The sequence below is a fragment of the Corvus brachyrhynchos genome, unplaced genomic scaffold (assembly GCF_000691975.1).
Source record: "Corvus brachyrhynchos isolate BGI_N302 unplaced genomic scaffold, ASM69197v1 scaffold140, whole genome shotgun sequence".
NCBI classification, from domain to species: Eukaryota; Metazoa; Chordata; class Aves; order Passeriformes; family Corvidae; genus Corvus; species Corvus brachyrhynchos.
In genome coordinates, this window is record NW_008235809.1 from 105,065 (window position 1) to 118,826 (window position 13,762).

The 13,762-nt window shown below is 43.6% G+C and overlaps 1 protein-coding gene across 2 annotated transcripts in view; it reads right to left on the reverse strand.

Moving 5' to 3' along the window:
* Positions 1 to 12,080: 12,080 nt before the first annotated feature.
* TARS (threonyl-tRNA synthetase) overlaps positions 12,081 to 13,762 on the reverse strand; it is a 14,570-nt gene continuing 12,888 nt past the window's right edge. For both annotated transcript variants that reach the window (XM_017727335.1, XM_017727339.1), the window contains exon 18: positions 12,081 to 13,330. In XM_017727335.1, the coding sequence (XP_017582824.1) occupies positions 13,182 to 13,330 (149 nt within the window). In that variant the 3' untranslated portion in view covers positions 12,081 to 13,181. The remainder of the gene's footprint in view (positions 13,331 to 13,762) is intronic.

Here is a 13,762-nt window from a genome sequence, read left to right on the forward strand (position 1 = left end):
GCTTCTCTCTCCGGATGCTCCGAGCGAACTGACCCCACACCCAGGTGTAGACAAAAGAGTAGCCAGGCCCGCCCCACTCCCCTTTTTGTCTTTCTTAAGTACAGCTATTTGTCCCCTAGCAACATGCATATGGGAGAAAATTCCTTTAACAGGAAAAAAAAAACTAAGACTAAACTAAAACCCCAACACCTGGCTATGAAAAAAGGGGCTTATGATGTGATGGTTCCTGGTTTTGAAAGTCTTCCTGAGCCAATACCTCTATGTGCCTGAAGATTTGATCAGCAGGGAAAAATGCAATAGAAGATGGGGTGCTCCAGGCTCATGTTGGAGAGGTGCATCCCAACCCCACTGTGCTACCTTGGTGCACACAAGTATTAATCCAGAGCCTCCTTGCTCTTCCACAAGGGACCATTAGTTGGCCATGGCTCCTACAAAGTAAAACCAAATTGAGGAAGGAAGGGGAACTGACAAGGGAGCTGACTGTCCTTATCACTGCTGTAATTGAGCAAATAATCCCAAATACCTGAATAGCTGAAGCCAGGAACAGAGCTGCTTTTGATTTAGGGACACTAGTCTAGCTCAGAAACAGCTTAGAAGGGGAAGTATTTTGTTTTATTTGCAGCTAGTTTGGAGCAAAAAGAAGGCAGCTTGTAGTTCTGGAAAATAACGAGAGGTTCCAGGTGACAGTGATGTTGTTACAAATCCAGGGGGTGTTTGGATCTGCTTGCCTCTGTAGTGCTGAGCTGTGATCCCTCCAGGTGGATCCCAAAAGTGCCATAGGCTTATGGTCAGGCAAAATGTCCATGGAAAGCTCCAAAGCAGTGGCAGTCACTGTTGACTGATAAAAAGAAGTCAAAATGTGTGCAGTTTCCATAAGAGAAGGAATTTCATAGTCTCAGTGAAGGACTTGCCACTTTCTCCTTGTGCCACCACTGTATCAGCTTGTGAATAAAGAATAATTTGCCTTTAAACTGACAACTTTGGGAACATCTAGCTTTGATGATCTAGGCTCTGAGCCATTTTATGACTGAAAATACCTCTTCCTATACAAAACAATGTATTATTTCAAATATCAATGGTTGCTAGTTTATAAAATAACAGCTGAACTCGGAATGTCTAGGCAGTTCAAAGCTGTAGCTGTACAGGAGCTTTTTAATGAGTAAAGAGATACTTCACTGAAGATATTTTGCTCAACTATGATAAGCTCAGAATTCATTTTAAAAACATGTATTATAGAATGAGTGACATCTTATTAGATAAAAAATAATAATATCATAGTTACCATTTTCCTTTAAAAGAAAAGATGGACCAAAGTTGTAGTTCTTACTGGAAAGTTCACAAGCACTTAAAACCTTGACCTGTGTCTATTTTTTTGGCTCTGTGTGCAGTCTTAGCAACTACTGAGAAATAGCACTTAACATGTTTCTGGAATTATGGTGTTAACTCTGATATCCTGTCTAATTTCCTTTCTGTGCGTACATTTCCCTTCCATAAATACTGGAGGGATACTGCGTGGTAACTGATGAGCTGTGCTATCATTCACTATTGCTCTTCACTGTTAAACAGCCTTTATATGCTTTGTGGTACATGGCACTGGATGTTATTTATTAACACATGCAATTCAAACCATCATTCGTATGAAATTGCGATCTGTGACATCTGAAGACTGTCCTCAAATGATGTATTGAACATGATTTCTACTTCAAGTACTAAGTCATGCACATTTGAAGAAGCAGAATAAAACTGAACAGCAATTCATAAGATTTTCATCAGCCAGGTGCTTGCCCTTTCCCTTTCTTAAATGAGAAATGAATTTATAATTGTTTTACAACATTTCTTTTCTTGAAATGCAGTCTATGTTCACACAAAAAAAACCCCTGCTTTGCAAAGCTTTGGGTAAGTTTGAATGAAGCTTCAGCTGTTAAGCTAAATGTACCTTGGATGAAATTTGCGTGACTGTAAGTTCCCAAGTTGAAAACTGTTCTGGTAACAGTGCAGGGGTTTTTACTGAACAAGTGTCTACATGTGTATCCTTTCCAGTCTCCAGCTCAGCTCTTCTAGCCACCTGCTGCTGATTCTATTTCCATCACATCTGAAACAGCATGTGTGCTTTCTTCCTAATAGACTTCCTTCATCATCTTTGTGACCCTTGATGGTGCTCCCTTCATGTTATTTCTACTGGGGAGCCCACCACATTGTGCAGCACTCCAGATGTGCCTCCCCAGGCTAAGCAGAGGGGAAGGATCCCCTCCCCTGACCTGCTGGGTTTCTGTCACCCCATTTTTCCAGCCCACTAAGGACCCTTTGAATGGTGGCACAACCCCCTGGTGTCGAGCCACTCTTCCCAGTGTGAATGTGCTGAGGGTGCCCTGTCCCATCATCCACATCACTGATAAAGATATTGAACAGCACTGGCCCCAGTATTAGCCTCAGGCCACATCACCAGCCACTGTCCTTCAGACAGACTTTGCTGTTAATCACAGCCCTTTTAGCCTGACAGTTCAGACACCTCTCACACCCACTTACCTAGTCCATGCTTCACCAATTTGTCAACAAGGGTGTTACAGAAGACAGTAGCAAAAGCCCTACTAAAGCTGAGACAGACAGCAGGTGGGTATTCAGGTAGGTGAATTCAAAACGCTGGTTTGCTTGACTGATGGTAGCCCCTCAGACAGCCTGAAATAGTTAAAGATGTATTCCCAAAAACCTCTCTGCTGACAGTCCCCACAGTTGCAACTCAAAAGCAAAAGTTTGTCAAAAGCAAGAATGGACTAGAAATATACCCAGCAAGTTCAGCCCTTTTCAGAGTGTAGGCAACTGAAACAAATAATGTCATGTCATAATTCAGTTCTCAGTCTTCTCATTCTGCACTTACTGAAGAATAACTGAGAGCCGAATGTTTTTTTGCAACTGAGATGGAGAAAAGAAAATCATCCTGTCTTGCACTGAGTTCTATCTGAGGATGAAAACTATTGGGCTGCAGTTCTTTAATGAGATTTATTTTTATTATTTTCTTGTGTGCTGCAGAATTCCCAGTAATCCTGGTTGAGGGTGGTGATGCTGCCCTTCCTTCCCAGCACCTCTCCTCCACCAGCTCTTCCCCTGTCTTGAGAAGCAATGCTTCTTGTCAAGTAAAAATGCTTCTTTTTATGGTGCTGCAGAATTCCAACAATAACAAAGATCTGTGGAGAGAAAAATCGCTCCACCTCCATATAAAGACTGAAAACCATTTGAGGAAGGGAAAAAGTAAATTGCTAGCTATCAGGATTTTGGTTTTTTTTTTCCATTTCAAGAGGTTTATATGGATCTTTCTGCACACTCCGGAGCTGTGTAGCAGCATCTTCATTGCTCACCCAACTTCTGAAGTTGCTCTTATGGAACAGAACAGAACAGAAAAGAAAGGAGAAAAAGTGATGCTGCACCCAAAGCACTGTGGGTAGCAGGCTGAGAATTGGGATTGTTCAGCCTGGAAAAGAAAAGGCTTTGGGGTGACCCAAGTGTGTTATTCCAGTAGCTGAAAAGGTAGCCACAAGAACAATGGAAAGGGACTCTTTACAAGGGCCTGGAGGGACAGGACAAGGCAGAATGGCTTCAAACTGATAGAGGGTAAGTTTAGATTAGATATAAGGAAGAAAATCTTTACTGTGAGGGTGGTGAGGCACTGGAACAGGTTGTTCAGGGAAACTGTGGATTCTCTAACCCTTAATGCCAGGTTGGACGGGGCTTTGAGCAACCTGGCATTAAGGGCTTTGAGCAACCTGGCATTAAGCATTTGAGCAACCTCAGCACACATTCATGTCCCTCTAGAGTTTTGCTTGGTCATGAAGTGTGATGAAAACTGCCTGCCAGGGCTGAAGGCCCTGCTGATGAACAGTAGGGCAAAAGTAATCAGTGAGCTAGATTTTGTTTGTTCCGGACTTTATTATCTGTTATAGTTTCTGAAGACAGTTGTCTTCTGAAGAACTGAACACCTTTTATTGATCAAATCTGTTTAAGGGCACCAGTGACATTTTGAGAACTGAATCAATAATGTGCCTGACATACCATAAGTGAGAGTAGATGAGAGAAGGACAGATTGATTGACTGATTTTTTCCCTTTGCAACTTTTGAAGCAGCACCCCTCTGGGCTCCCAGGGCTCCTCACTACAAATGGTGGGGAGCTGCTGGGCCAAAGCAGCTCTTGAAGTATGGGGGTAAAAAAGGTGTTAAAGAGCTGAGGTGCTGGTGGTGCCACTGAAAAGAGGGAGTCACTGTCTCAAGATGTAAATAAAACGATGCAGTGACTTAGAGAAGAGCTGTTCTGACTGCAATTTAAACAGCAGAGAAGCTCCATCATTTTCAAAATGAAAAAAAGTGTTGACCACATCTCTATTCTCTTTCTGTGGCTGATAGTGGGATCCACTTGCTCCTCTGATATGAAAAGCCACGTCAGGGCATACTGGCAGCTGCTAAGAGTGTGTGGTGCAAGAAACAGCAATCCCGGTGTGCTGTGGCTTTTTGCAGGGCTGCAGACAGACTCTGCACCCCTGCATACACACAGAGTCATGGCTGCTTGTTCTTCTAAGAGATGTGACCCCATAAAAAATGCTGCTTGGCAGAGCAAACAGAAGAGGAGGTGCAGTGTAGGGAGCAGAGCCCTGGTTTCCAAACCTGAAGGTCCAGTTCTTCCAGGGCTGTGCAGGGTGACAGGGATTATGTCAGTGGCATGCTGTGCACTCCTGGTGCCCCCACATAATTAGATCACCATCACTTCAGAGCAGAGCCTGCTTCTGTACAGCTTTGGACAATGAGGTTTTGATCTTATTGGGGTCCCTTGGCACCACATTAATACTATTTCATTAAACATATTATAAGATTTATTGCCACATCACCAGGACAGTTTTTAAGAAAGCTGACCCTGTGATGAAGGGACAGAGCTGAGGATGGGAAATTGAAACTTTAATCTGGTTTTCTGTTATAATTTTGAGTTGGACATTTATTCCTTCAGCTGGCATAAACATTTGTCTTGCACAGGTCAGCTGTCAGTGAATTAAGATTTTCAGATTTTATCAGTGATTTATGATACTGGTTCTGATGAGTTTGTTAATTGCAAGATAACAGACTATCCTGTAAACAGAGTATCGCTTTGCAAAGCGTGTTGTTGGAAACAAAAAGCCATACACTGAAGTACTGCACTGTGTGCTTTGCCAGATCTACATGCTATATCTTGAAAACCCAGGAGTTAGTTGCTGAGAATTCAAGATTCATGAAAACAGAAATAGAAAAATTCTAGCTTTATATGCTGGTCCTTCCTATAAAATATAAATGTGTTTGAAATCCCCAAAAGGAGTCCCAGATCTGTTAGGCAGCACAGGCCTTGTTTTATCTGTTTCCTTACTGTCTTCACTTTTCTCATATCTTTTTCTGAATAGGAGATAACTCAAACTCTTAGTATGCTCTTCTTTGGATGTTGGGGATTTGAGTTTCAACCCCTTCAGACAGAGAAGGGAACTGAATGAAGGAATGGCACACTGGGGACAGGGACTCAGTGTGTGGCAAGTAGCAAGCTTCAAAATGAATAGGACTGTACTTCCACAGTTTAGGTACTTCAGGGCTAGGCTGCAGCTGGCTGCAGAATTCCCACCTGTAAATCCTGAATGATGCAGGTTAATGCATCGTATGAGGAAATGGAGATTTGTTGTTTGATGGCTGTTTCTAGTCAGAGCTTGAAAGCCATATTCTCTAGAAAAAGTCTGATACTGAAAGCAACCAAACTTGCCATTGGAAAGTAAAGCCCAAAAAATCGGAAATTATTTTTATTTCCACCCTGTGAACAATCTCAGAAAAATCTCTGGCGGGAAAAGGTACAAATAACTTGGCCTGCTGATGCTGAGGAGTCAGAAAGGAGAAACTTGATAAAGTGGATGTACAGTCAGTTCAGGGATTATCTGTTCAAAGACATAAAATGGCTTAAAAATCCTTAAGAAAGAAATATTTCTCCTAAATAAACTTCTATTTGATCTCTTTGTGCTATTAGTATGATCTGAAGATGTTCAGACTCCACCTGATCCCTCTTTTGACACCACCTGTCCCGATGTGAGGAACAGAACTCCGAATCTTATGTGTGGTCTGATTTCCCATAGTTAAAAGGAGTGTTTATGAAGAAGTGTCATCATTAACTCCCAGCTGGCAATGACTTCTTGGAAAGGTGTTCTTAATAATTCAACCCATTTTGACATTTCAGTGAGTGCACCAAAAAAAGTTGCCTTTCCAAAAAATTGTATTTATTCAAAGCTGTTCCAGTGTGCAGCCTGACATCCTTGCAGATACTCATGGATAGAGATTTCACATCCTTATGTGCCTGTATCACATTAAAGGAAAAACACAGAGAATTTTTTCTTTTATTGCCAGTGTGCTTTAGACAGGTTACAGACTGTCCCTGAAGCATGTAATTGAAAAACCACACATCAAACATGATTAGATTTTCATTCTGCATCTAAGCTCCTGCAGAGTATTAAGTTAACCTGTGCTGATGTTGCCATAGGGTAAGTTTTGACTATTCCAAAAATGAGGAGTCATGTTTCAGGAATGCAGTAAAATCGATAAAAGTCTGGTTTGTAAGCCTGCTTCTTCTTGTGATGGATAGCAAAAGGTGTTCTAAGTGTCATCCCCAAACTGGCATGCAGTGAACATACTCTCTTCTAATCTAGTGAGATAAACCTTTCACAGTGTGGGATGTTCTGGCTCCAAGGAGCTTAATTGTACTTTGCATCTGGACGTCAACAGGGAGAGCACTGCATGATTTTGTTCCATACTTTCTTGTCTCATCTCTGCTTCTTTCCAGTTTCTCCTTGTCTCTGTGGGGATCTCAGAGAGGCAATTCTAAAGACTCTGGGGAAGACAAGGCTGTCTCACGATGCATCTCGGTGATGGTTAACTGGCACATAGATATTGATGGATAGGTTTTTTTTTTTTCCCTTTTTGGGGTGCTGAACACTTTGGGTTTGGTTGGTATTTTTCCCAGTTTTCACAGCTAGCCTCAGAGCATTTTTTGTTTGCAGAAGAGCTTTGTGATCCAGTTTGAAGGCTGTAGTTTTCAGAGGGATACAGATACCTGATGTACTGAAACCAAATGTAGCCCAGATGATTTACCCTCGATGTCTGCGAACACTGCAAAATGTCCCTGTCTGCCCCAGTTTATCTGAACATATGTTCTTGTAGTGATTTATCAGAAGCTGTTAATACATGTCTTGCTTAAGAAGCTGTCCTACATGAAAAAAATTAAACAAAAAACTTCTGGTGCAAGTCCAAACGTATCTCATTCTGTGTGAGGGTGCTCAGTCGCAGTGGCTAACAAGGCATCAGCCACATCCAGACAACGGTGAAAGAATATTCCTGTCCAAGGCAGATGGAAAACACTTTTATAGAAAGGCTGAATGGTTTTGGAAATGCTCTTTAAGCACCAATCATTAAATTCTGTCTTTTTTTTAATAAGCGTAGCCTTTAGCAATTCTTGATTTCATCATCAATTTTTCATTGTCAGATTTGAGGGCCAATTGCTTCGATTTTTGCCAGAGATGACCATGTAATTCAGAAATGATGGAGAAAGCAATCATGAAATTACACAGGGCATGAGCTGAAGAACTCAAATAAGTTTTCAAAGACCATTTAATCTTGGCCTAGTATCACAAGGGAAAAGTCAGACTTTCTGAAAACAATTCCCCTTTATCAAGGAGCATGTATGGACTGGGTTTGGGTGCAATGGGAAAAATGTAGTCAGGCAAGACTGACTGACTAAAGGCGCCTAGAGCAACTAACAGTTTATCTCACAGCTGGGTTCTCCCCAAAGAATCAAAGGTGATGCTGCACTGCTTCTAGACGAATTGATACATGACTGAATCTAAATACTGAAACTGCATCAGGCTGAACCAGTGGTGTAATGGAGTAAGTATTACCATCCCAAGATATGACAGGAAGCACCTTAGTGGAATTACCCTTGGTAGTAGCAGCATCCAGGTGGCTCTGGTCCAGGGGAAACTCTTCCAGGGAAGTTTGCAGAACTAAGGAACTTCACAGAAGGCTGAATCCTGGCATAGTGACTCCTGACTGATACAGAAATTACTGCCATACATTATTTGTATATGGTTGGATCAGTAAGGTATCTTCCTTCCCTGTCATTCCATGTGCCTCCTCACAGGTGGCAATGGCACAGTTGAGAGGGGAAAGCCCTACTTGTCAAGCCTGATTTCCTTTCATGACAAGGTAGCCCACCCAGGTGATCAAGGGAAGCCAGGGGATGTTATTTTTATCTTTTTGCATTTCAGCAAAGCTTTTGATACTGTCTCTCACAGCATCCTTCTGGACAAAATGCCCAGCTCACAGCTGGATAAACACATCATGTGATGGGTGAGCAGCTGGCTCATGGGTACGGCACAAAGGGTTACAGTGAATGGGGTGACATCAGACTGGCGACCTGTCACTAGTGGGGTTCTACATCCTTGGCCTTGTGCTCTTCAATATCTTCACAAACTTGAACGCAAGACTGGAAGGGATACTGAGCATGTTTGTCGATGATACAAAATTGGGACAAGCTGTTGACTCCCTTGAAGGCAGAGAGGCCCTGGAGAGAGACCATGACAAATCAGAGAGATGGGTAATCACCCATGAAGTTCAACAAGGGAAAGTGGATTCTGCACCTGGGGCAGGGTAATCCAGGATACACAGACAGACTGAGGAATGAGAGGCTGGAGAGCAGCTCCACGGAAAGTGATCTGGGGCTCTGGGTCGATGGCAAGTTGAACACGAGTCAGCAGTGCCCTGGCAGCCAGGACGGCCAACCCTGTCCTGGGGGGCATCAGGCACAGCATCGCCAGCCGGGCAAGGGAGGGGATTGTCCTGCTCTGCTCTGAGCTGGGGCAGCCTCACCTCGAGTGCTGGGGGCAATTTTGGGTGCCACAGGGTAAGAAAGGCATTAAACCATTAGAGAGTAACCAAATGATGGCCAGGAGGATGGTGAAGGGTCTGGACAGAAAGCCATATGAGGAGTGGCTGAGGTCACTTGCTTTGTTCAGGCTGGACAACAGGAGACTGAGGGGAGACCTCATTGCAGTTACAGCTCCCTCACGAGGGAAAGCAAAGGGGCAGGCACCGATCTCTTCTCTCTGGTGACCAGTGATAGAACCTGAGGGAATGGCCTGAAGCTGTGTCAGGGGAGTTTTAGGCTGAATGTCAGGGAAGGGCTCTTCTCCCAAAGGGTGGTTGGGCACTGGAATGAGCTGCCAAGGGAAGTGGTCACAGTAGTAGCCTTTCAGAGCTCAAGAAGCATTTGGCAATGCTCAAGGTGTGATTTTTGGGGATGGTCCTCTGCAGGGCCAGGAGCTGGACTCAATGATCCTTGTGGGTCCCTTTGAACTCAGCATATTCAGTGATTCTGTGAAACTAAATTTGCTGTGAAGCAAAGCTGAGTTGGAGACGTACCTTACCAGATACTCCACAGGAAATGCCCATGAAAACTTCCCTAGGCATACACAGACTGAAAAGCAAATTGCAAATGACTTGTATTTCTCTTACCTAATGCTGGCATTCAGAGCAGGCTCTGCCAAACTGGAGAGGTGGCTTTCAGCCTTCTCAAACCCTGGAATGAATTGTATAAAAGCTTCTTTCCTGCTTGACAAGTGGTCCCATGCTGTAATGCTACATTTACCTCATCAAGCTGCAGCTTTCCCTGAGAGCTCAGCAGAGCTGCTTAGGGCAGTGCAACCATGGTTGCCCTCCCGTAGTCCATTTCAGATGGCTCCATGGTTTTGCTCTGGCTAGCCATCAGCCTTACAACCAGTGATGGTGAAGGAGGCGAGAAGGGTCCCCCCATGAGGGCTTAAGAAGATCTTTTAATTGTTACATCTTGTCCTGGAGACTCCCAGAGGCAGAGAGACCTGATCCCTGAACAGGAGGGTTTTCCCAAGGGCTCAGGGACGGTACATGGGCAGAGTTGGGGTACAGGAACCAACAGGGAGGACCCGAGGGAGGGGCCAAGGCTAGGGGCAGGGGAACGTGGGGGAGGAACAATGTAAAAGGCATTTAATAAACTAATCAGTGGGAAATACAACACCACAGTCCCATCATCAATCTATGACACCAAAGCTGCATCCTCCTGTCTTAGGAAACATACACATTACTTTGCTGGGAGTTTATCCTACCAAAGATGATAAGCAGTGACCAAAACCACTGTTCAGAGGACGTCTGGTTGAACCAAGAGAGAGGATGTGCTGCTTAGGCCAAGCCAGTGCTATGGATGAAGTACTGCACTTCACGTATAACCAAGAAATAGAGGTACGTTTATCAATGTAAAATAGTGATTTAACAAAGTTCGATCATAAATGCAACAATGTTTTAACAAGATTCAGTGACAAGGTACACTTGATTTTCACTGCATAGAAAACAGGGTCAAGCAAAATTGTTGTAGGGAGACCCTGCTTGCCACTGAGTCATGCAGTTCAGGAAGGACGCCCTTGCATTCAAAACTCCTTTCTGAGGGGAGTCTAGGTGCAGCTGGATCCAGGCTTAGTCCCAGACTCACTCAATGGCTTCTGTCTAAAGGATTACATGCGCACAGTCCATCCTTTGTATTACTTAGCAAATGTTTCAAAGTTTAGCATGCCATTAATCACTTGCTGTTGTGGCAAGGATTCTTCCAACCTCAAGGATTAACCTTGAGCAGGGTCCTTACTCAGGGGGACATCCTGGCATGCAGCCCAATGCCACAAAGGAGAGCCCAATAGGGCCTCAGCTGTCAACTATTTATGGAATAAGACAATTGACTTACAGTAGTATTTGCATACCAGACGTATCTTGGCACTTGCTCAACTAGCCTTCAGCTGCTGAGGAAGATTTATGGCCCTGAACTCCTGTGGCGTTGTCTGTAAGCCAGATGCAGCCATCAGGAACACTGCTGAAGTCTGCTGCTTGAGCAGGGAAAGGGCTGGGGGAGCACAGCCTCAGAGCCAGTTTTGCTTCTGTGCACATCCTCAGCTGCTGGCAGCTGGAGAACTGAAAACAGCAGAGCACGTGCATAGGTGGCACTCAAGTGATTTGGAGGCAGACCACTCAGTTCTGTCACCACCCTGCAGGAGCTCTGCACTCTGTTGGATCATGTTCCGGGTGTTTCTAGTCATGTATGCATATAGTACATATCCATTGTTATAACATTGGTATAACAGTGGATATATCCATTGGTTATATCCACATGGATATATGTTATATCCATTGGTATTCAAGAGCAGTCTCAGTAAATGAGGTTGCTGTAGAAGGACAGCCTCTCCAAGACTGATACCTGCTGTGCCATAAACAGCAATAGATGCTGCTTTGCAGCACTGGTTTCTCATTACTCAACCTGGGCAGTTTAATGCTGGTGTGCCCAGGAACCCCACAAAAGGAAAGGAGAGCTCTCTGAAAACCAACAAATACATCAGTGGAGAGGCAGTATGAAGCACAATTTCTAGAGAGAAACAGAGCAGCGGCTCCTTTACCCTGCGGAACTGGTATCTACACTGGGTTTGCTTCACCAGGTGATGAAGTCCCAGGTGTAACTGATGTCTGCTTCCACTGCAGCGACTGCATGGGTAACAGTCACTCCTCAGCAGAGCAACTACAAAATACAGAAAATAGCAACCCTCACGAAAGTAAGCCTGAAAGCAGCAAGGCAGTGAAAAATCAATTTCCCCCTTTTCCCCCCACAGCCGTTAGATGGAACCTTTAATCTCCATGAACAAAAGGAGGATGAAATAGATTTTGCTGAAAATTGCTGGGGTTACAGTCTGCTGAGTCTGAATTCACTAAGGGTTCAAATGCTGATAAAATGTGACCACCACCCCTGAGTAAAATAGGTGATAAAAGGCAGGATGAAATGCTTCTGCCCAGACAATAATGGAAATGGCAAGACATGGAGGTTTTCAAAAGGTGAGATAGTTCAAACCTGTCCTCAGACTCGTCTGATCTTTGCTTAGGCTGTAGCAATAACTTTCTTTTAAAATGAACTGTTATCAAGCACCTTTTCAAGCTGTTCAGGTTAGTTAAGATGAATAAAATAAAAGAAATACAAAAAATCCTCACACCAAGATTTTATTTTTTGTCAGTAACAGACATTTGCCTCTTGTTAGCCAAATGCAGAGAAAAACCCCAAACCAAACCCAAAATCAATTTATATGATTCCTCAGCAGTAAGATAGGAAGGGCTGCTAATTATGTGAAGGAAGCGTTCCATGGATGGGACAGTACCTATTAAACTGGAAAGTAGCATTTGTCTTAAAGAAATAATCACTACTTTTTTTTGTTCAGTACATTCTTCTTTCTGCTGTGACAGATGCCCTTACTGTAATGACACCTCAGAGACATGAACAGAAACACCCTTTGTTCCTAATACTACTGGTTTTCTTAGCTGCTTCTTTGGCCCTACTATGCCCTGCTTTTTCCAGACAGCGTTATCCCCTTTTTACAGCTCCAAGGACCTTACCTGCAGAGCCAGCACATTTCAGAGACTGCCTTTGGAGGAGGGTACAGTAGGCTTTGGTTAGCAACCCGGTGCTCCGTGGCAGATGGGCCCACAGGAGCCAGGAGTGCCACACCGTGGGAGCTGAGATGCTGCCAGAGTAACCAACCAGTACGGAAGCAGGAGGCCACTGTTCAGGTCCCTGTTCAGGTGACTGGGAGCTCTGGAGAGTCAATATATTCAATTGGTGTGAGACCATGAGACAGGATGGCAAGGTATAATTTTCTTTGCTCTTGGAGATGCTCCAGAAGCTGCTGCTGCAACACATGGTTACTATGTGGGTTCTTAAGCCTGAGGTCTATTGTTAAACTTGCATGAAAAACATCTGTTATCAAAATGTATGTTATTCTTAACAGGGCAGCTGGAATGCCACAGATATCCCTGATTAATGTTTCAATCTTCCCTTGCAGTCACAGGAAGTCATTTCATCTTGCTTCATCTGTCATTGGTTAGAAGCCAGAAAACTTTACTTAAACATTTTTGAAAAATTTCATTTTTTTATACAAAGAGGCATTTCTGACTAAAGAAAGATCCCCATTAAAATGAGCAAGAGATCCAAATGTGAAATATACTTCAAATCTGGCTCAGAACAAAAACTCTGTGGTTAACTAAATGAGGAAAACTACAAATTCTTTATATGCCAGGTAGAGCAGATGGTGTTAAAATTCTTCTTCAGCTTGTCTGGAACGAGAGCCTTTCAGCTGCAGCAGCCTCTCCACAGTGTCTGCAACGGTTCTTTCCCCATGCACCTTATTGTCTCGGGTGCGGATGTTCACTGTTCCACTTGCCTTCTCCTTTTCACCAACAACTAGAAACAACCAAGAGGCAAAGGAATTAATAGTGGAGGGCAGAGCTTCTCTGTCAAAGGCTCCTTGTACTCTAATGGATCCCAGATGGTTTTAAGGTCAATGCTAGACCACCAACTCACATGACAGGACTAATGTGCTGCTTCAAATCATGTACTTCAGGATGAGTTTCTAATTTTTCTCTATATCTCTTATGCATGCATGCCTAGTTCAGAAGTATACCACAGCTGAATGCAGTGAAAACATGTTTCTTTTACTGAAGTAGAAGCAAGAGCATAAATTATGGGGAGGATGGAAAATCACTTAAAAATCTGACTGATAAAGGACAAGAAACTTCATATCTATCCCCACACTGCTGACCAGAAGACAGCAAAAACCTTTTTCAAAAGTATCAGTAATGCCTAGGGTCACAGTGTCTCCTTTCAGGGACAGCT